At 41.0% G+C, this 23,663-nt stretch overlaps 1 protein-coding gene across 1 annotated transcript in view; it reads left to right on the top strand.

The window, feature by feature from the left end:
• tbck (TBC1 domain containing kinase) overlaps positions 1 to 23,663 on the top strand; it is a 220,308-nt gene that overhangs the window by 110,814 nt on the left and 85,831 nt on the right. The window contains exon 20 of the mRNA XM_073042483.1: positions 2,142 to 2,227. Within this exon, the coding sequence (XP_072898584.1) occupies positions 2,142 to 2,227 (86 nt within the window). The remainder of the gene's footprint in view (positions 1 to 2,141; positions 2,228 to 23,663) is intronic.

Below are 23,663 nucleotides of genomic sequence, written 5' to 3'. Positions count from 1 at the left end.
ACATATCACCTATTTTAGTGCCTTCTGCAAACTTATTAAGAGCATCTTGAACGTTATCCAAATCGTTGATACAAGTGATAAATAACACAGGACAGCAAATTTTTCCGGAAGTGTTGAATTTTTTTTTTTTTTTTGCTTATGATAGACCACTTGAAGCTGACCACAAATATAATTTCAGAGTACTTGTATCACATTGTAATTTGGAGAAACAAGAAATTAATTTTTATTGAATATAATGTGTTTAATTGCAGAATAGTTCTGATGTTTTGCAATAGTTCAACCAAGCTAAAAATGTTTTGTTGATGATTTTCATTTGTACTTGGTGTCTGAGGCTTCTCGCTTAAGTGTCCAACAAAAACAACAATCAGCCAGCATTAATGGATTCCAGTTGCCCTGATACCATCTCTCCATGACCTTTCACCATGCTCGTCACTGACAGTGCCAAGATTTGCAGGGAAGAAGTCTAAATAGGAATGCAGAAAATGATCTTTAGTGACATGTTGCACTTCATGTTTGTGTTTGCTTGAAACATGTTGTCAACTAGTTGCATGTAGTTTGGTGTTCTGTAGTTGCCAAGAAAATTTTCAGCAATATCTTTGAATATCTTCCATGCAATTTTTTCCAGTCCCAGTAGAAGTTCTTCGAATTTCCTGTCATTGATGACCCGTTTTGAATTGTGGACCAACAAAAATACCTTCCATAATTTTGTGATCAGTTATTCTGGGAAACATCTGTCTCAAATATCGAAATCCTTCATGGAAATTTTTCTGCCTGGTGATAGCAGATTCCATCCTTGCAGTCTAGAACCCAGTAATTCTGCTTTTACCATTGACAAACCCTAGTTTCTGACCAGGTCACTTAACACAGATTGAGTTATACGATGAGGCTCATTTGACATAAAAGGTTTAAAATCTGTATCAGTATCAAAGTCATTTTCTATTCCTGGCTTGTCCATCATGGCATCTTTGTCTGCCTCCTCTAGATTCCATGTCTCTGGTGACTTCGGTATTGGAAGACTTTTGCTATGCAGCACAGGTCTCATGGCTGAAGGGAGATTGGGGTATTCAATGGATTTCATGTTTTTAGCAGAAAAGCCAGACACACTGGTAAATCAGAGGTAGCAGTCTGCCAGATGATCTTTCTGTTCTCACCACGTCATCAGGACAGCGAATGGCATTGACTTCTGAGTGCCTCTGAGCCAAGCTCTAAGATCGACAATGCATGTTGGGCAACAAAAGTGAGAAGCCCAGGCTTTGTCATGGTTGTCAATTTTACACCCAAAGTAGAGCTCATGGGCTTTCTCAGTAAGAGTCATGCTCTGTCTCTGAGATTTACAGTAAGTGTATACTCACCACATATATAACATAAAATATCATGGCTGTTGCAACATTGTCGAGACATTTTGCAATCACAAATACTGCTGAAAACACAAATACTTTATTTTAATGAGTATACACAATATGCTATGCATGTTGAGTGTGCATATCAACGTGATCACAAACTGATATATATACAAGTAAGCACAATCGTAGAATTGTGTGTGCATGATGTTTTTATAGCCTTTCTAAAACTTGTCCTTCCATGCAGTATCCACCCTGCCTGAGCATTCTGAGGCATGCCTGGACAAGATAGGAAACTTTTCAGCTTACGTTGTAGGAAACATTTTAATTGACTTGAATTATCCATTGAAATAACAAATATAAGCGATCTTAAAATAAAATGGTGTGTGATAGGGAACTTACATGGTGATTTTCACGATGAACAGCCTGAAATCCACAAGATACACTCAAAAGTATTCAGGAAGTAAAATCTATGTTGTGCTATGTCAGGCTTGGTTCAGAAGCCTTTGGGTTCAGATGGAATTTTAGTTTTAAACCTGAGAATATTTCTAATTTGGATGTCAAAAAGCTGTGATATACTGTATACTTGTGTAGTTTTCAGATTTCAGCAGGGGTTTCTTAACCTTGTAAACTTTGTGCCATTGCCTTGGAAACTGTGCCCGGATATTTCAAGGTTGTGTGATAGTGAACTTCCTTTCTCCTTGTGGTTATGAACACAATGAATGTTCTTCAAGGAGCAGCCTTTCAGTAGATATATTATTTTTGATAATGAATATATTGCTTTTTTTTCCCTTTTTACAGAGTATCTGACGGTATTTTCCCAGATGATTGCTTTCCATGACCCAGAGTTGAGTAACCATCTTAATGAGATTGGCTTCATTCCAGATGTAAGTACTGGAAATTACATAAATTTTCTTCTTGAAGTTTAGTTATCTTCTAACGTAATTTCAAAAACTAGTGCATCTAAATTTGTCTGCATAGGGTTTATAAAGAGAGTGGCTTTGAAGAGCCTGTTTGTCTTTTCCCATGATGATGTGAAATAGGGAGGGTTAGGCATACATTAATGTAGATGATGCATTTCATGCAAATGATAGTCATTTAAAAGCCTGGATTGAAAGTCTGGTTTGATTACACTTTGGTTCAGGACAGACATCATTGAGAAAAGAAGGGATTTTCCAACATGCAAATAGGATCGCAGACAGAAATATTTCACTTTTTTAGCAGCTTATTGATATGTAGTTACTAATAATTTTATGGGAAAATGCATCAGATATAATGCAAAGTATTTGATTCCCCCCAACAGCAGTGAAGATATAGCTAGCTAACGTGTTAGTGTGGCGAAAAAGTATGTTTCCTATAAAGCAAACATGAGGAAATCTGCAGATGCTGGAAATTCAAGCAACGCATACAAAATGTTGGTGGAACGCGTTTCCTATAACATGTTTCCTATAAAGCATGTTTTTTCGAACAGTGCCATGTAATCTTCCAAATCTTATTGATGTTGTCAATTTAGTGTTGATGCATTGGGCAAGGTTAACTGGTTGTGCCTACAGTAGGACATGAACTTACAACATTATGACTTTGAGGAAAGCATATTGGATCCAGAATGTGTTGCAAAAGGTGACCAAAAAACTCATGCAATTCTTACTGTTCTCTAGAGAGAAACTGTATCAAACCACATGCTGGGGACTGATGGAGATTCTCATTTCCTATTAGTGAATATGAAGTTGAATCATAATTAAATTTGAACTTATACTTGAAGTTCACTTTAAATGGATGATTCCCGTTAGGATTTTCAGTTGACTTTATTTCAAATGGATTTCTTAGGATTTTGCGAAAAACTTAAAAGGCATTAAAAATTTTAAGTGTTTTAATTTTTTTTTAAGTTTTGTGACTTACACTGTACCACTACTTCTGATTAAATCCTTCATTGATATCAATCTGTAAAGTTTAGGAGCCCACACTGCTGAGGTTTGGTGATGAGGCCAAAATACCACACAAAGAGAAAAATTCAGAACGTTCACAGCCAATGTTTTGAGTTAAAGCAGTCAGTTCAACAGGCCATTTACCTTTACAGGACATGTCTGTGTTAAGTTTTAGAATTGTATTTCCCCACAGTTTTCTTCAGGTGTTTGATCACCTGTTGGAGCTGAGCAGCCGTTTTCAGAAATGTGGTTATTTAACCTTCAAGGAAAGTCCTCACAATTCTGTCATTCCCTTTGATTTTCTTTATTCCTGTTGCCGATAATCTTTGCAATATAAAACACTAAGCATGTTGTGTTTTAAAAAAAATCACGATGATGGAGGCAAACAACAAAGAAATGGGGATTACCATAAATGTATCAGCAGAAACTGACTGTGTATGTAGTTACTCTTTGCATGTTGCTGATTTAGACCTCATCCAATCGGTCAAAGTGTATAATCTCTTTCATTGCAAGAGTGCATCCAACATAGTACTGATTGTTTGGTTCCAGTCTCCTCCTTCAAAAATCACTTTTGTTATGATAATTGTACACATATTACTTGTGTATTGTGTACAGTTCTGGTCACTGAATTATAGGAAAGATGTCAACAAAATAGAGAGAATACAGAGAAGATTTACTAGAATGTTACCTGGGTTTCAGCACCTAAGTTACAGGGAAAGGTCGAACAAGTTAAGTCTTTATTCTTTGGAGCATAGAAGGTTGAGGGGGGACTTGATAGAGGCATTTAAAATTATGAGGGGGATAGATAGAGTTGACGTGGATAGGCTTTTTCCATTGAGAGTAGGGGAGATTCAAACAAGAGGACATGAGTTGAGAGTTTGGGGGCAAAAGTTTAAGGGTAACACGAGGGGGAATTTCTTTACTCAGAGAGTGGTAGCTGTGTGGAACGAGCTTCCAGTAGAAGTGGTAGAGACAGTTTTGGTATTGTCATTTAAAGTAAAATTGGATAGGTATATGGATAGGAAAGGAGTGGAGGGTTATTGGCTGAGTGCAGGTCGGTGTGACTAGGTGGGAGTAAGCATTTGGCACGGACTAGAAGGGCCGAGATGGCCTGTTTCCGTGCTGTAATTGTTATATGGTTATTACTTCACCACACACAGATGCTCACCTTCTTTTTGCATCTTTCTCAAACCTTCATAGAGTTATGTGAATGAAATGACATGGTTGTTAATTTAACATTGTCTGGAAGAGAGGCGAAGAAAGTTTTTGTTTCATACATGAAAGCTTTGACTCTAAGTAGTTGAAGTAGACATTGTAAGGAAAAAATTATGTTATAATTTAAAACAATATCTAGTGTTTTTCATTAATATTCCATATATTGTGTTGAATTAATGTATATTATGGATTTAATTGAGCCACTATCAGTTGCCAGTCTTGCAGTACATGGTCATTTAAAGGTCTTAAGACTTCAAATATGGAAACAAGGGAAGTAAGAACAGGAGTGCAAAAGCAAGATTGAATAGTTATTATTTCTGAAAAAGAAGCTTATTCAGTAAGTGCACAACCTATTCAAGTAAATAGCTTTACACCCACATTGTGGAATGTATCCACCTGAGTTTCGTTAAGGCAAAGTAAGTAATTGTAGTATTATTATTCACCAGGAAAGCTACCTCTGAGCTGTTTTATTGTGTTTTGTGCACCCAAATGACCTTGAAGTGGGCAACAAAGATCATTCTGGTGTCTGGAATCTCTGAGATCTGAATGTTAAATAAGCCTTATTTTTATTGAAGGAACAAATGGGTTGTTATTCACTGATATTTAGATTCAAAAAAACAGCTAATCTCAAAAGAATATCAGTCGATTCAGTTTTTAAAGACAGAATTTTAAATGTAAGGAGGATCAATGGAGTATAAAAATAACTCCTCATTTCCTTCACAACTCCCTTTTTCAATAAAACAAAAATGCTGGAATATACACCAACCGATGATTTAATGCTCTGTTGACTTATTCCTCTGAAAAGAAATAGGTGTTCATGAGGTTAATTATGAGATGGAAGCCAATTAATATGTAAACCCATCTTGAGAAATCCTCTGTAGAAAATGAGTTCCTCTGACAATCTTTGAAATATCATTGGTGAAGTTCAAGAGGTCAAGCTGAAGAAAGCAGTTCGTAGCTTTAGATTTGTAGCATGGAATTTTTACTCTGTTGTCTTCTTGGGTTTTGGAGAGAGGTTTCGGTAAGGAGGAGAAGGCTGAAATTCATGTGCATCCATCTATTCTGTTGTACCTCCTTTATTTTCTTCTTCGCAGAGCCTTTCTGGAGGCTAAGCTAATGGGGTGCAAGGCAAACTTAATCACCTTTCTTATCCCACTTTGTGCTGAGTATCCAACAGGACAATCAACACTGATTGTTGTTATCCAATGAAAAATTTGTATCTTTTTCCATAATTAGCATGCTTGGAATGAAGGAAAGCAAAAGGAGGTATAAAGAACATGGAAACAAGGTTGAACAAGGTTGGAAAGGAGCTTTGGGGAAAGTAGTAAGCATCCAGGGTTTTAATGGAGAAACAAGAGGTTCTTAAAGAAGATGAAAGTATCAGAGCAGCAGGAACAAATAATGATAAGAGTGGAGACACAAGACACTGCCGATGCGGGAATCTCAAACAAAGCACAAACTGCTGGACGAACTCCGTGGATCAATTAGCATCCGTTGAGAAAAATGGATGGTTAAGACCGTCTATCTGCATTGAAAGAGTAGGGGAAGGGGCAGAGTAAGAGATAACAAACTATAGGTGGATCTGAGTGAGGAGGGGTGATCAGTAGATGGAGGATAGGAGAGTGGAAATGGTGACAGAGACAGAGAGATGATAAGGCCTGAAGATGATTGAATCTGATCGGAAAGGAAGCATAGAACCAAATAAAGGAGTTGGAATGATGAGGGTCATTTTCCCAAAGTGGCAGTTTGTTCAGAGCAGATGATGGAATGTGCAGTTGGACACAGAGGTTTGGACATAGAGAGCAACTTTTAGTCAAAGCTAGTAATTCAGTACAATTTTACTTAATTCTGTGGATTTCAAGAATGAAATAGGGAGAATTGATGAAGCGACAAGCTCATCTGAAGTAAACTTCGAATCTAGTTGTCCGCTTCTATTGCTATGGGTTTTCAATGATATTCATATGAAAACTAGGCTCATAGAGGTCACTCTGTAGAAAAAAACAAATCACGCAGGTAATACGCACAAAATGCTGGTGGAACGCAGCAGGCCAGGCAGCATCTATAGGAAGAACACTGTCGACGTTTCGGGCCTAGACCCTTCATCAGGACCATCCTGCCGAAGGGTCTTGGCCCAAAATGTCAACAGCACTTCTTCCTATAGATGCTGCCTGACCTGCTGTGTTCCACCGGCATTTTGTGTGTGTTGCTTGAATTTCCAGCATCTGCAGATTTCCTTGTGTTTGTACAAGTAATGTTTATTTGGCAATTTTCTTTCAGGTCGTAAGATACAGATAAAATGTTAAGTGAAAAGTTGTGTCAAGAATATTAAGAGAATCACTTGTAAAGTATATAATTAGGTATTATCATTGTTGGTGTAGTGAATTTTGACTACATTAACTTCTCAATTTTATCCATTGGTCACATTGCAAAAACAGTAAGAAAGTAGGAGAGATGAATCTTCCCCAGAATAGGCATGAATTCACACAAAAGATCTTGGTTTCATAATTCTATTTACTGGATTGATTATATTGCACCTTAAAGGACAACAATGCCAACATTTTTCCTGTGGCCCAGTCAAATCCGGAGTGAGAGAGGAGGCAACTCACAGGTCCATGAATGACATTTTTTTAAAAAAGAAGCATTCATGGGCTTTTGCCATTTTTCTGGCAGTCCAATTGAATTTGGAGCAGGAGAGGAGGCAATTCACAGAACCGTGAGTGAGATTTTTAAAAAGAGCATTCATGGGCTTTCAGCATTTTTCTGACAGGCCAGTCAACTAACAATGCATTAGCAAGGTCAAATAAAAAGAAGGTAGGGACAAACCTTTGTTGGAATGGACCAATGTTAGAGTGGGAGTCTTTTGCTCAACAGGCTTGGGCGAGTTATGTATCTGGTAAGTTTCTTCTTCATTATTCATTCTTTGCCCATTAGAACACAGTTAGAGCAAAGGGGATGGCTCTGGGGCTGTATTGTGTTCTTTGTGTGAGATGTGGGAATTCTGGGAGACCTCCAGCCTCCTGGATAACCACATCTGCACCAGGTGCACCAAGCTGCAGCTCCTCAGAGAACATGTTAAGCAACTGGAGCTACGGCTTGATGACCTTTGGCTCAAACGGGAAATTGAGGAGGTGATAGATATGACCCACAGGTAGGTAGTCACCCCTAAAGTACAGGAGACAAATACCTGGGTGACTGTCAGGAGAGGGTAAGGAAATTGGCATCCAGTGCAGTGTACCCCTATGGCCATTCCCGTCAACAATAAGAATACTGCTTTTGATACCGTTTGTGGGGAGGGGTGGGTGAGGAAGACCTTCCAGGTCATGGGCATCTCAGATCGTGCCCATGACATCCTAAGAGAGGGTGAGTTGCCAGAAGTACATAATGGCATCAATGACATTAGTAAGAAAAGGGAGGAGTACTGAAGAGAGAATTTAGGGAGCCAGATAGAAAGTTGGGCAACAGGATCTCCAGGGTAGTAATCTCTGGATTGCTGCCTGTGCCACGTGCCAGTGAGGGTAAGAATAGGATGATTTGGTTGATGAGGAACCGGTGCAGTGGGCAGGGTTTCAGATTTCTGGATCATTGGGATCTCTTCTGGAGATGATGTGACCTGTACTGAAGGGACAGGTTATACTTGAACCTGATGGGGATCAATATCCTTACGGGCAGATTTGCTAGAACTTTTGGGGAGGGGAATGGGAAACTGAAAGAGAGGGCTGAGGGTGAGGCATTTGGTATGCAAGCAGGTGCAGTGTGTACTGAGACTGTCAGGAAGGACAGGCAGATGATAGGCAAGGTTACAGTCAGTGGAATGAGGGTTGAGTTGCAGTGTAACAGGGGGACAAAACCGGAAAGGGTGATGAATATAGGACTGAAGCTGTTGTATGTGAATGCACACAGTATAAGATATAAGGTACCTGATCTTGTAGCACAGTTGGAGATTGGTAGGTGTGATATTGTGGGCATCTCTAAGTCGTAGCTGAAAGAAAATTATGGTTGGGAGCTTAACATCCAAGGATACACATTGTATCGGAAGGACATGCAATTGGGCAGAGGGGGTGCCATGGCTCTGTTGGCAAAAAATGAAATCAAATCCTTAGAAAGAAGTGATATAGGATCAGAAGATGTAGAATCGTTGTGGTTGGAGTTAAAGAACTGCAAGGGTAAAGAGACCCTGGTGAGAGTTACATACAGGCCTCTGAACAGTAGCCAGGATGTGGGCTACAAATTACAATGGGAGATAAAACATGAAAGTCAGAAGGGCAATGTTACGATAGTCATGAGAGATTTCAGTATGCAGGTAGATTGGGAAAATCAGGATAGTACTGATTTTGGGTCCAAACAGAGAAAATTTGTAGAATACCTATGAAATTACTTTTCAAAGCAGCTTGTTGTTGAGTCTACTAGGGGATCAGCTATTCTGGATTGGATGTTGTGTAATGAACTGGATTTGATTATGGAGTTTAAGGTAAAGGAACCCCAAGGAGACAATGATCATAATATGATAGTATTCCCGCTGCGATTTGAGAGGGAGAAGCTAAAAACAAATGTATCAGTATTACAATGAAATAAAGACACAGAGAGGCATGAGAGAGGAGCTAGCCAAAGTTGATTGAAAGGGGAAGAAAGCAGGGATGATGGCAGAGCAGCAATGGCTGGAGTTTCTGGGAGCAATTCAGAAGGCATAGGATAGATACATCTCAAAGAAGAAGCATTGTAAAGGCAGATGACACAACCGTGGCTGACAAAGAAAGTCAAAGCCAACATAAAAGAAAAAGGAAAAGCATATAATAGAGCAAAAATTAGTGGGAAATTAGAGGGTTGGTAAACTTTTAAAAGCCAACAGAAAGCAACTAATAAAACCATAAGGAGGAAAAAGATGAAATATGAAGGTAAGTTAGCCAATAATATCAAAGAGGATACCAAAAGTTTTTTCAGACATATGAAGAGTAAAAGAGAGGCGTGAGTAGATATGAGACCACTGTAAAATGACTCTGAAGATGTAGTAAAGTGGGACAAGGAAATGGCAGACAAACTGAATAAGTATTTTGCGACAGTCTTCACTGTGGACAGTAGGAGTATGCTGAAATTTCGAGAGTGTCAGGGACAGATGTGATTGTAAATGCTATTACTAGAGAGAAGTCACAGCTTGGGAAGTCTGAAGCTAGACACATCACCTGGACCAGATGGCCTACACTCCAGGGTTCTGAAAGAGGTAACTGAAGAAATTGTGGAGGCATTAGTAATGATCTTTAAAGAATCAATAGATTCTGGCATGGTCTGGACGGAATGGAGAATTGCAAATGTCACTCAACTATTCTAGAAGGGAGAGAGGCAGAAGAAAGGAAATTATAGGCCAGTTAATCTGACCTTAGTGATTGGGAAGATGTTGGAGTTGATTGTTAAGGATGTGATTTCAGTGTACATGGAGGCTATAGTCAGCAAGGTTTCCTCAAGAGAAATTCTTGCCTGTCAAATCTGTTGGAATTCATTGAGGAAATAGTAAGGAAAATAGACAAAGGAGAATTGTTGGCTGTCGTGTACATGGATCATCAGGATTCATTTGATAAGGTGCCACACATAACATTTCTTCGCAAGTTAAGAGCCCGTGATAATGGGAAATGTATGTTCATGTACTGTGATAGAAGGGATAAAAGTCTAGAGTATTTTTTAAATGGGGTGAAAATTTTAAAAATCCAAGGTGCAAAGGTACTAAGGAGTCCTTGTACGGAATTTCCTAAAGGTTAACTTGCAGGTTGAGATAGTGTTGAGGAAGGTAAATGCAATGTTAGCATTTGTTTCAAGAGGACTAGAATATAAATACAAGGATCTAATGCTTAGGCTTTATAAGGCACTGCTGAGGCCTCACTTGGAGTGTTGTCAGTAGTTTTGGGCCCTTTATCTAAGAAAGGATGGGCTGACATCGGAGAGATTTCAAAGGAGGTTCACAAAAGTTATTCTAGGAACAAAAGCCTTGTCATATGAGAAGAGTTTGATGGCTCTGGACCTGTACTTGCTAGAATTGAGAAGAATGATGGTGGATCGCAATGAAATCTATCGAATGTTGGAAGGCCTAGATAGAGTGGATGTGAAGAGTATGTTTCTATAGTGGGGGAGTCTAGTATCAGAGGGCACAACCTCAGAATAGAGGGACATCCATTTAGAATGATTACGTGGAATTTCTTTAGCCAGAAAGTGGTGAATTTGTAGAATTTGTTTCCACAGGCAGAGGCCAGGCCATTGGGAATATTTAAGGCAGAGGCTAATAGATTCTTGAAAAATCAGCGCATGAAAGGTTACAGGGAAAAGTGAGAAAATGAGTTGAGAAGTTAATGAGTCAGCCATGATGGAAAGGTGGAGCAGACTCGACGGCAGAAAGGCATAATTCTGTTCCTGTATCATATGGTCTTATGGTCTAACATGTAGCATTTTCTCAGTAATGAATGGGGATGTCTGCCCATATTGTGTGTGGGCTTAAACCCATGACATAAAAGTGTGGAAGCAAGACTATAGATAAGACTATTCACCAATTAAAAACAAGACTTTAAAAATACAAAGCCAATACACTTCACCTTTTAATTAACATTTTTCATGCAGCAAAAGGTATTTTGAACTTACTAAAATCTGCTATGTAAAACTATTTGAACTTTAAATATCATGAACTCTTTAATCATTTTGCCTCTTGAGCAAGCAAGTATTCTCTACATATATCTGTTCACTTAGAATTTTCTTTCTACACCATAGAACAATATTTACATATAATTCCTGCACCTGCCAAAGACGTACACTTTATCATGAAATTGATAGATAGATAGATAGATAGATACTTTATTCATCCCCATGGGGAAATTCAACCTTTTTTTTCCAATGTCCCATACACTTGTTGTAGCAAAAACTAATTACATACAATACTTAACTCAGTAAAAATATGATATGCATCTAAATCACTAACTCAAAAAGCATTAATAATAGCTTTAAAAAAAAGTTCTTAAGTCCTGGCGGTTGAATTGTAAAGCCTAATGGCATTGGGGAGTATTGACCTCTTCATCCTGTCTGAGGAGCATTGCATCGATAGTAACCTGTCGCTGAAACTGCTTCTCTGTCTCTGGATGGTGCTATGTAGAGGATGTTCAGGGTTTTCCATAATTGACCGTAGCCTACTCAGCGCCCTTCGCTCAGCTACCGATGTTAAACTCTCCAGTACTTTGCCCACGACAGAGCCCGCCTTCCTTACCAGCTTATTAAGACGTGAGGCGTCCCTCTTCTTAATGCTTCCTCCCCAACACGCCACCACAAAGAAGAGGACGCTCTCCACAACTGACCTATAGAACATCTTCAGCATCTCACTACAGACATTGAATGACGCCAACCTTCTAAGGAAGTACAGTCGACTCTGTGCCTTCCTGCACAAGGCATCTGTGTTGGCAGTCCAAATACTAATCCTTTTGCAGCAAAAAAGGACATCTAATCTTTCATCATGGAAACTTCACTATTGTTGTTAAAATATTATGCAAATTGGTATGGTTCCAGTTGCCATAGGTCATGTTTTTTGTGTAACTAGGGCTTGGGTTAGCGTGATCTCTCTTGTATTAGGGAAAGCAGATACGTATTTTCCTAAAGCGAAATTGTCAATTCCTGGGGAGTATATTTTTTGTCTGTAACATTTTACTTATTTCAATGGCATAGTGAAACATTAGCAAAGAGATTTTCTTCAGCCAAATATTGTTAACTGTATTGAGAGATTCTCTACAATGTCAAAAGTGATATTGTTTAAAGGGGAAGAAAAAACTTGCTGCTCGGGATTGTATGTCATGTCATAGATGGGATAAAGTACAAGAGAAGATAATTACAGCGAGATAGAAACCTAACATGATTCAATCAACAGTGCAGATGACAATGGGTGTTGATAGAAATGCCCTGGAATTTCATATCATAATCAGATTAGACAAGTGAGTTTGAATGTATTGACTATACTGGTAGATGTATGACAGGAAAGGAAGTAGAGGATTCAAGTCGTCAGATGCCTCATTCAACCGAAACAGGACTTTTAATGCTGCCGTGGATTCTATTCCATGAATGGATGCTGTAGCTATATGCTAAGACCACTGGCTATAAAGTGTAGTGTTCATTGGTTATGTCATGGTTTGAATTACATACTGTCTGACTGTAAATCATATTGTATTGTAAAGACATTACTTGAACACCGAATTCCTTTTGCCCTTTGTACTTATACTGTATATTTCTCAAACAGAGCAGACTGAATCATTTTAAAATCTATGAATACCCTCCAGGATGTTCGAAAACATGTAGAAAGCCTAATGGATCATTTCAACACTTTTGAACATGTCTTCTTTCAGTTGATATACTGGTGACCAAATAATGTGAGATGATCTTCTGGACAGGGATATAGTACTTAGCTTTAGAACATAGTTCAGTCATTCTATGGCTAATTTTAAACTAATGTGCAGCTAAAAGCCACATATCATGGATGTGAAGTGGCAGAAGTAAATAGCTTTGATCTCTTCGTTTAGAACTTAAAATAAAAGAGCACAGGAGCAAACCCTTCAGCCCACGATGTTGGTAATTAAATGCTGAACTAAACTAATCCCATTGTGCCAACACAATGCCCTTATACCTCCATACTCTGCACGTCTTGTGATGAGAAGGCTGCAAGCCAATGTTCGACTCTATTTCACCAATTAAAATTCCATTCTTCACCGATTAAAGCAGTATTGCTGGGGGATTGCTGTGCTTCTGGAGAGGGGAGACTGCCTTTTTATTGGTGGTGAGATCGCTCTGCTATGGAGAAGGGAGATTGCCTTTTTATCACTGATGAGGTCACTCTGTTACAGAGAGGGAGAATGTAGCCCAGGTTTTCTGCGTTTTGGATGTGGACTTGGACTGTGGACTATTTTTCAGTCTTTTGTTTTTTTTTTTGCGTTCTCTATTTTTCGCCCAATCTTTCTTGTTATTTTGTGTGCAGGGTTGGGGGATTTGTGGTCCAATGTGCCTGTTCCATTTTTGTTCATTTTTCTGTGGGAGGAGGAGGGATTTAGGGTTGATGATTGTACTGCTGTTCTTTTCTTTCTTGGTTTCCTGACTATCTTTCATAATAAATAAACATTCAAACCTTTGAAGTTCCACCATAATCTCATTTTATCCTCCCCGCATTCCTAACAAGAAGAAGGTGGACAACCTTGTATTGATTATCTGGAGCATTGGGTGCTGAGGGCACACTTGATTGAGATTTATATAAATTTGACAGGCATAGATTGGGTAGAGATTTAGAATTTTTACCCAGAATAAATACTAGTGAGTATGCATTTAAGGTCGGTGGGGGGGGGGGAGTGGAGTTTAAAGGAAATGTGCAGGGTAGGTTTTTTACACAGAGAGAAGTGGGTGCCTGGAATACACTGCCAGAGCTGGTGGTGGAAACAGACACAATAGTGGCATACAAGAAGCATTTAGACAGTCCCATGAACACTCAGGGAATGGAAGGATGTAAACAATGTCCTGTACATGTGGGCGGGATTGGTTTAATTTGACATTGTGATTGGTAGAGACATCTTGGTGTTTGACAAGGTCCCATTGGTAGGCTCATCCAGAAGATCAAGCTACATGGGATCCAAGGTGACTTAGCCACTTGAATTCAAAGTTGTCTTGTCCATAGAAGACAGGGTAGTAGTCAATAGGGCTCCATCTGGTTCGAGGTCTGTGATTAGTGCTGTTCCGCAGGGACCTTCACTGGGACTCCTGCAGTTTGTGATATATATAAATTGCTTGGACAAAAATGTGGATGGGTCATTTGCAGATATAACAATAATTAGTGGCATTGTGGATAGTGCAGAAGATTGCCAAAGGATACAACAGGATTTAGATCTGTTGAAGATATCTGTGGAGAAATGGCAAGTGACATTAATCCAGCCAGTTGTGAGGTGCTTCATGTTGGGAAATCAAATGTAAAAGGACAGCACAGTTAATAGCAAAACAGTTATCAGTGTTGATGTGCAGAGAGGATCCTTGGATCCAAATCCATAGTTTGCTGAATGTGGCTACGCAGGTTGATAGGGTAGTAGAAAGGTGTGTGGCATGCTTGTCTTTATTTGTTGTATGGCATTCAAGAGTCAGGAAGTTAAGTTGTAGCTTAATACAACTAGATAGGCTGCATCTAGAGTATTGCACTTGTTTTTCATTGCTCCATGACAAAAGGATCTAGAGCCTATGAAGAGGTGCAGAAGGGTTTACTGCCTGATTCGTGGGCATGTGTTATAAGGAGAGGTTGGACAAACTAGATTTGTTTTCTTTTGAGCAGCAGATGCTGAGAGATGACCTAACAGAAGTTTATAAAAATTTGAGGGGCATAATTGAGTAACAACAGGTATCTTTTTCCCAAGGTTGAAATGGCTAATAATAGAGGTCAACCATTTAAGGAAGAAGGGGGAAATTCCTAGGAGATGTGTAGGGCAAGACGTTTGCACTGAGTGTACCTGGAATGCACTGCCAAGGGTGGTCGTGTAGACAAAGTTAATAGAGATGCTTAAAAGGTTCTTAGATAACCACATGAATGTGCAGAGAATGGAGTGATATGGATATTGTGTAGACAGAAGTGAGTCATTTAATCAGGTGTTTAATTAGTTCAGCAGAACATCGTTGGTTGAATGGACTGTTCTACATGAACATTTGCCCATTTACAAGTACAATGAGCTTTGATGCTTGCTTATACCCCTATGATAAAGTCTGCTTTTGATTGACTTTTGTCTGTTAACAGTTTTTCAGTAGTCAAATTGCAAATCCATAAGTTTGACATTGGAAAATAACACAAGAAGCCATTTTTTTGTACGTTAAATGGGAAGCGTGCTCCTGCACATCAGACTGTCAGGCTATTGCCAGTCATCACACCTACACTCCCCCTCCCTCCCAATCATGTCCTCTCCACTCTCTCTCATTAACAGTATGTGAGCTCTATGATCCCTGTGATTTAGGGAACAATGATCTCTTTGGGGCTCTGCCTGTTCATTTGCTACTATCCAGTCTTGTGCAGATATCCTGGCTGTACTCATGGGCTGAGTAACCTGCCATGTGGGGTTCAATAAAATGAAGGCCAGTTTACACTGATATCAGCTTTTCTTATCTGTTCACCAGCAGCTGAGTGTATATTTTTAAAACTACATTGAATATGTAACTGAACAAGAATAAGTCAGTTCTCTCCGCTCTCTCCCCTCCCACCCTCTCTCACTCCACCCTCTCTCTCCCACCCCTCTCTCCCCCCTCTCCCCCTCCCCCCACCTCTCTCCCTCTCTCCCTCTCTCCCCCCCCTCCCCGCCTCTCTCCCCTCCTTCTCTTCCTTCCCCCTCTCTCAATAAAGAGTTTCCCACCCAACATTTCCTTCAGTTTTGGTGTCTTATGTTGATCTTACTCTCGAACTCTTTTCTTCCATCAATGCTACATCATCTTTATGAAATAAATGGGGGTAAGAATGATTCCTTAAATTGGTAAAGTTTATCCCAAATAGTTAAATTGCTTCCTGTTTATGGAAGAATTTTCTATTATTTGTTCCACTTTCTTCCCTGGTTTGAGATTTTTATGAGTTGTTGTTACCTGAGAAAGCAGATAGGTCTTCCAGTGTAGCACTGGTGATGTTATGGTCCCATACTCTGAAACACTTTAATTGCTGATGCTGAGAAAATTTGAGCAGGAGCAGGCATTTATCACTTTGAGCCTCAAAAAGATTGTACACACTCTGTACCCTAACTTCTTTCAGCAAATATCAGTAAGCCTCAGACTGGCATTAGCAATTGACTGAGCATCAATTATTATTTGTGAAAGAGAGTTCCAAATTTCTTCTGTTCTGAGTGTTTCTTGGCCTAATTCCTAAACACTAGTCTCTAATTTTTGCAATGTGTCAATTCCCCCAGTCTTGTGTCACAGCTTTTGGAATATTTTTAGCACATTTTCTTGAACTAATGATTACACTTGTAGTTTCCTCTGTAAAAATCCTTTTGTTCCAGTCTGTGAAACTGGTATCTCAAGTCTGCAGTTTACTCTGACACTTTGCTCAAAGCCTAAAATGTCTTGCATTGTCAAACACTGTACTCTGTGCATGAGATGCTTAACAAAACCCCCATGTTCTTGTTAAAGTAAGTCTCAAATATTTCATAGGAATATTTGAAAATAGCTGGTGGTCTACTGTGCACTCCTTCTCTCAAACTGCAGAACTATAACCAGACTTCCAAGGACTGCTAATGAATCTGCATTTGGGGAAACTGGAGTAATTTTATTTCTATTTATTTTTATATTTTCAGGAAGGTTTGTAACTAAAAAATGCCTCCATACTCTTACATCTTCATGAACCTTATGTAACCTTTGGTAAAACCACTCCATCAGAATAGATTTATTGTCACTGACATGACGTGAAATTTGTTTTGTCATAGCAGTACAGTGTAAAGACATGTTGGGATTGTTACGAAAACCCCGTAACCAGGTAACTTACCAGCAGAGATAGATGGATCAGCTGAGTCGGATGCTACTATTTTCAAACGTTTTATTCAACAAGGGCACAAACGTATGGTTAATACAAAACATTCAGATCGTCAAAACTCAATCTAAAACACCGGTGTAACCATAATCAATCAGAAATAAGCTCTACAGTTGTCTAGGGGGTAATACTGAGTCCAACGGAAGTCTTAAGAGTCACTCAGAAGTTTGCAGGCTTTTTCCTTTATAATTTAGAAAAGATGCACACTTGCCCGTCGTCTTGGCAGAGCAAATCCTTGGAATCAGGGAAGCAGACTTCCCCGTTGTTATTTTAAAAGCAGTCTTTCGTTGGTTTTAGCCACAGATTCAAAGTCGGAATCTAGCGTACGTGGCTTCCTTCAAAATGGCGTCCCGCTCCCATGGGAATCGATCTCGTGTCTCCTGGGTGCATCTGAGGTGCATCTGGGTGCTTCTCCTGGGTGCGTCTGGGTGCTTCTGAGGGTCCTCCCCTCAGACCCGCCTTTATACTTCTTCACGGGATCGCAGGTGTCAATCAAGTTGCAGGTAATGCGATCTCTCTCTCAACCAGCCCACTTTGCCCGAGGGCTTTTCACGTGGTCTCCATGAGACAATAGTCAAAGTCACCTTTATTCTGCTTCTTGGGAGAACGTGGTCTTCCGCACGTCTCTCTCTCTTGGGTCAGTTGACCCCCCTTAACTAGAGTTCTTGCGATTTTCACAAAGGAGGGGGCCAACGGCATAACACCTCCCCCCATAATGGGTTTTTAACCAGCGGTTAAAAACAGGTTGACACAGGAATTTTTTTTTTGAATCTACATACTACACAAGCTTTTCTCTTCACAGAGTACTACTGTTATACATTCAAGTCAGTATCTAAACAGGTAACAAGTACAGTGCCCCTTTTCTTTAATACCTTAACCTCATGTGCCATACTAACGCCTGGTAGCATCAAACTTCAGCTCAATAACCACCTTATTTATTTGCTTTCTTCAGCAACATAACTAAGGAGGTGTGATCTTAGCTTACATACATCTACAAAGGTTCATGCAAAAGACAAATTTTTATGTTACTTTCAAACTTAACAGTCAAGCTTCCATGGGTGTTGTCTTTATTATTCACATACTTTGTCAAAATCCCTTAAAACCGGCTTCTGCTATTTTAAAAATCGCTCCCCATTAACCCTCGCCTCTTTTCCGGTTAATTCCCTCGTGGCGATCTTGGGCACCCTGGCGAAATAGGCTTTCGCCCGCTCCTTTCATAGGAGTTATTTTATCAGCGTGTTCCAAACTTAGACCACCCAATTCCTTAATTTTAGGCAATTTGTTGTTTTTCTCTTCAGGACCCGTCATGCTATTAGTTTCCAATTTAAGATCCGCAAGCGATCTCGCTTTGTTCAGACAGCATTTCAAATTCTGCCTTTTCACACCACACTCTGGAATAACAATAGCGTGTGGGGCCCCTTTACCTTCCAACTCAACCTGTAATTGATTCACAGGCTTTGTGGTACCAAGCCATTGTCTCTGTAGCCTGGTTGCTGCTTTTGATATCAGTCCAGCCTTTAAATTTTCTTCATTCAATTTGGGAACTACACATTCCCCTTTCCCTTGAGTTCCGTGACTAGGTTCAGCACCATGTGCATCCCCATCTTGGACACACTCAAACGGGACATTGGCCTCTTCCAGGCTTTCAACACCCGTACCTTTTTCAAATTCTAACGTCCCCCCCTCCTTCCAGTTACTCTCCAGGCAGCCCCCTGTTGGGGAAGGCGCAACCCTGCGAGCTGAAACAACCTCCTCGGCCATGTCAGCTGACTTCTCCACAGCAAGGATACCCTTCTCCTCTAAGACTGCCCTCATTTCACTCTCGGGACCATCGAGAACATCTTTAGAACTCTCAACTTCTCCAAACAATTCTGCCAAACCAGACAGATCAACCACGTCCAACTCTGGACGTTTTAACAGCTTTATTCGTTTCTCATCTTTATTTCCTACCTCTAGGACCTTTCTCTTCACTAAGGGGGGAGCTATCTCCTCGCCCTTACCCCCTTTTACTTTACTACTTTCTGTTTTACCACCCTCTGAACCCTCGTGGTGTAGGGTCGGTAAAAACGTCTGGGCCAATTTCAAACTGCGCGCTGTCCCAGCCGCCGCTCTCAACAGGCTGCGAGTGACCGCGCATGCGTGATAGCTCGGGGACTCCATGGGCGGGGCCTCAACTATCAGGGCGGTTCCGATCTTCCCACCCGCGAGGTCATTACCCAACAGGAGGTCCACGCCCTCCCCCGGTAATTCCGGCAGGACTCCTAGCTCCACAGGTCCCGACACCAACTCGCAATCGAGAAAGACCCTATGCAAAGGCACGACCGCGGTCTGGTTCCCGATTCCTCTCAGGGCAACCTCCCCCGTCCGAGGGCCGAAATTTAACACATTACGGCTAATTAACGATAGTTCCGCCCCCGTGTCTCTCCAAATTCGTACGGGGATGGGGGGGTCCCCTTCCCTCAAAGACACGGTTCCTTCGGAACTAAATGTCTCCCGCCCCTCCGGTACTCCATCTACCTGGGGCCCTCTTGTCAATTTCCTGATTACCACTGCACGCCCGATAGGGGTCGCTGCTCTCTCCCTCTCTGGCTCCTTTCTCGGAGCAAAGCAGTTTGATGCGATATGACCCACCTTCCCACAATTAAAACAGGTTAAACCAGGAGATCTCCAGGTCTCCTGTCTGTTATCCTCACTTTTTCTGCTAGCTCCCGGCGGGATCTCCGCCTCAGCCGGCGGACTTTCCCTACCATTCCGACGGTCTCTCGGGTAACTTTTTGGCGAGGAAAACTTTGTCTTGTGGGTTAGGGCATATTCATCTGCGACCCTAGCCATCTCTGAGATGGACTGATTCGTCCTCTCATTTAAATACATTCGGATCTCTTCCGGAACGCAACCTTTAAATTCCTCAATCAAAATTAACTCCCTGAGACGCCCATAGTTCTCGGCCACCTTTTCAGCTGTGCTCCAACGGTCCAAGAGCACACCCTTCTCATGGGCTAGCTCGGTATAGGTTTGATTCCACCCTCTTCTTAAATTTCGGAACCTTTGTCTATACGCCTCAGGTACTAACTCGTAACCTCGGAGAATGGCCTCCTTTACTTGAGCATAATTTCCGTCCCTTTCTGGGGGCAGCGCGGTATATACCCGCTGTGCTTTTCCTCGTAACACACTTTGTAACAACGCCACCCATTGCTCTCTGGGCCACTGCTGATTCCCTGCCACCTTTTCAAAAAGCAAGAAATAACTATCAACATCCGTCTCCTCGAACGGGGGGACCAACCTCAACGCCCGACTAATATCAAACCCCTCCTCTCTCTCGTCCCCTCGAGTTCTTCGCTCTTGCTTTCGCCTGTCCAGCTCCAATTCATGGCCCCTTTGTTTCTCTTTCTCTTCTGCTTCTAGCTGCTTTAGTTTGAACACATGCTCTCTTTCCACAGCCCTTTCCTTTGCGGCTCTCTCGGCTTCTTTTTCCCTCTCAGCTCTCTCGGCTCTCTCTCTCTCTCTCTCTGCAGCCTTCTCAGCTGCTTCTACTTCTAGCTGCTTTATTTTAAACTCATGTTCCAGCCTTGCTTTCTCCAACTCTGCCTGATTTGTCCCACTCACTAATCTCCTTTCGGGAATATTTTCCAAATCCTCAGCTGCAAACACCTTCTTCCCAACGTAATGCTGTTGTATGACCCTTCGCACTTCCTGCTTTTTCATTGTTGGCTTCACCGCTGTGAGGTCTAATGCCTGCGCCAAATTTACCAAGTCTGATTTTGTAGCCTTCCCTAGCGCCTCTACCGTCGGGTTTCTCCTAAATTCCGACACATCCATCTTTGCTGGTTTCCCGTCTGGCTACCTGCATAACCAGATTTAAGTTTGGGCTTACAGCCCGATTCACTGACCCTCCCGTTTGGTTTCAAATCCGGGACGAGAACCCCACTTGTTACGAAAACCCCGTAACCAGGTAACTTACCAGCAGAGATAGATGGATCAGCTGAGTCGGATGCTACTATTTTCAAACGTTTTATTCAACAAGGGCACAAACGTATGGTTAATACAAAACATTCAGATCGTCAAAACTCAATCTAAAACACCGGTGTAACCATAATCAATCAGAAATAAGCTCTACAGTTGTCTAGGGGGTAATACTGAGTCCAACGGAAGTCTTAAGAGTCACTCAGAAGTTTGCAGGCTTTTTCCTTTATAATTTAGAAAAGATGCACACTTGCCCGTCGTCTTGGCAGAGCAAATCCTTGGAATCAGGGGAGCAGACTTCCCCGTTGTTATTTTAAAAGCAGTCTTTCGTTGGTTTTAGCCACAGATTCAAAGTCGGAATCTAGCGTACGTGGCTTCCTTCAAAATGGCGTCCCGCTCCCACGGGAATCGATCTCGTGTCTCCTGGGTGCATCTGAGGTGCATCTGGGTGCTTCTCCTGGGTGCGTCTGGGTGCTTCTGAGGGTCCTCCCCTCAGACCCGCCTTTATACTTCTTCACGGGATCGCAGGTGTCAATCAAGTTGCAGGTAATGCGATCTCTCTCTCAACCAGCCCACTTTGCCCGAGGGCTTTTCACGTGGTCTCCATGAGACAATAGTCAAAGTCACCTTTATTCTGCTTCTTGGGAGAACGTGGTCTTCCGCACGTCTCTCTCTCTTGGGTCAGTTGACCCCCCTTAACTAGAGTTCTTGCGATTTTCACAAAGGAGGGAGCCAACGGCATAACAGGATCCAGCTGTCTGAGCTGTTGAGAGCAAATACTGTCAAGCGACAATTTAAAAGAAATCGTCTTTCTTCCAAGTTGTCCTTCCACGTCCACGTAGCTTGCAAGGATAGAAAGTCCTTTCCACGTGGAGTCAGTGGGATATCTTTGCTTTGCCTGCACAACTATCTTAGGTTACTACTTACTGTCGATGATCAGGATATCTTATAGAACAGCTATTTACTTAAGTGTTCAAACCAATCCAATCTTTTTTTTACTTGGATTATGAATAATATCTGAGTCCAAAAACAGGGGAAACAAAACATTATCCTAGATGAGAAAATCCATGTATCTATAGGAAGTAGCACTGTCGATGTTTTGGGCTGAGACCCTTCAGCCCAAAACGTCGACAGTGCTTCTTCCTATAGATGCTGCCTGGCCTCCTGCTTTCCACCAGCATTTTGTGTGTGTTGCTTGAATTTCCAGCATCTGCAGATTTCCTCGTGTTTGCCTTTTAAATATCCATGTATATTTGCACCTAAAGTTGGAGAGTCTTTTCCCAGGGCAGAATAGCCAAATATGAGAGGGCACAGCTTAAGGTGTGAGATGGGAAAAGCTTAAAGGAGATGTATAATGCAAGTTTTTTTTTACACAGAATGTGGTAGGTCCCTGCAACATGCTGCAAACCAGGGGAAGTGGCGGAAGTAGATACCATAGCAACAGTTATAAGCTATTTAGATGGACACATGAACAGACAAGGAATGGAGGGATATGGACCATGTGCAGACAGATGGTATTAACTTAAGTTTCGTTTGGCATCACGGTCAACACAAGTATTGGGACCTGTTCCTGTGCTGTCCTATTCTATTAGTCTAATTTTAATATATGATGTTTTGTCATAAAATTTCAAGAGGAGTTTTGAAGTGGGTGAATTTCAGTCCTGTGAAGAGCTGGGCAAATTACTGTTGTGCACAGAATTGTGCCTCTTTCACATCCAACAAAATTAAAAAGGGTTCTCTGACATAATTGCAATCCCATTCTGATATGGATAAAAGATTACAAGCATTGCTATTTAAGGATAAATGAGAAATTAAATCAAAGGAAGTTGGTCCTTTCTAGCTTACGTGGTTGCTAAGAGCAAATTATAAACCTCAATTATATTTTCTTAAAAACAGTAATGCTTCATTTAATCATATTGAGTCAAGAAAATGCCTTAAAGCATTCCACTTAGGATTTCCTACATCTGCAGCTTCTCTTGTGATTCCACTCACCAAATTGCTTTTTTAAGTGCAGTGACCTTTTATGTAGGCACATGTGTCAGTCATACACTGCCTGCAGACACCCACACACAGACATAGGTGGATTATTTCAGGTAACATACAAAGAGATTAATAATTATCAGTTCAACAAGAAACAATTGAGAATAGATTGACAGGAGTCTTCGACACCAATGAGTTAACCCACAATTAGTCTGTTCTTGGTGGTATTGATTGAGTGAAAAATAGTATTTAGAACTCCCTGATTCTCTCTGTATTGTGCCATGGGATATTTTAACTGCTTCGGAATTGGTAGGTAAAGTCCTGTCTAAACAATAGACTCCGATTTTTTTCCCAATATGTGTTCTGTCTAGATATTTTTATATAATTTATGTTTTTCTTGTGATTTTGGTTAAATGATGTTATGCCTCTGTAATGCTGCTGCAGGTATTTGTTCACTGCATCTGTGCAGATGACTTATCACTTACTCAGTCCCCGATCACAGCAATAGATTGGATTTTGTGGTTCGATAGCATTTGAATCCAGTGTTAGGGAGTTACTAATGAGCCACATTACAATACCCACAACTGCTGACCATGTCAGGTCTGGGTTAAAGATCTGCGCTCACCATGACCATTGACAGTACAACAAAATGTCAGGTAACTAAATAACAGGTAATTCACCTGGCCACTTCAGGAAGTGAACCTGAGG

Source organism: Hemitrygon akajei, chromosome 4 (assembly GCF_048418815.1).
Source record: "Hemitrygon akajei chromosome 4, sHemAka1.3, whole genome shotgun sequence".
Taxonomy (NCBI): Eukaryota; Metazoa; Chordata; class Chondrichthyes; order Myliobatiformes; family Dasyatidae; genus Hemitrygon; species Hemitrygon akajei.
The sequence above is the reverse complement of the archived record's forward strand: the minus strand, read 5'-3'. Positions and strand labels throughout refer to the sequence as shown.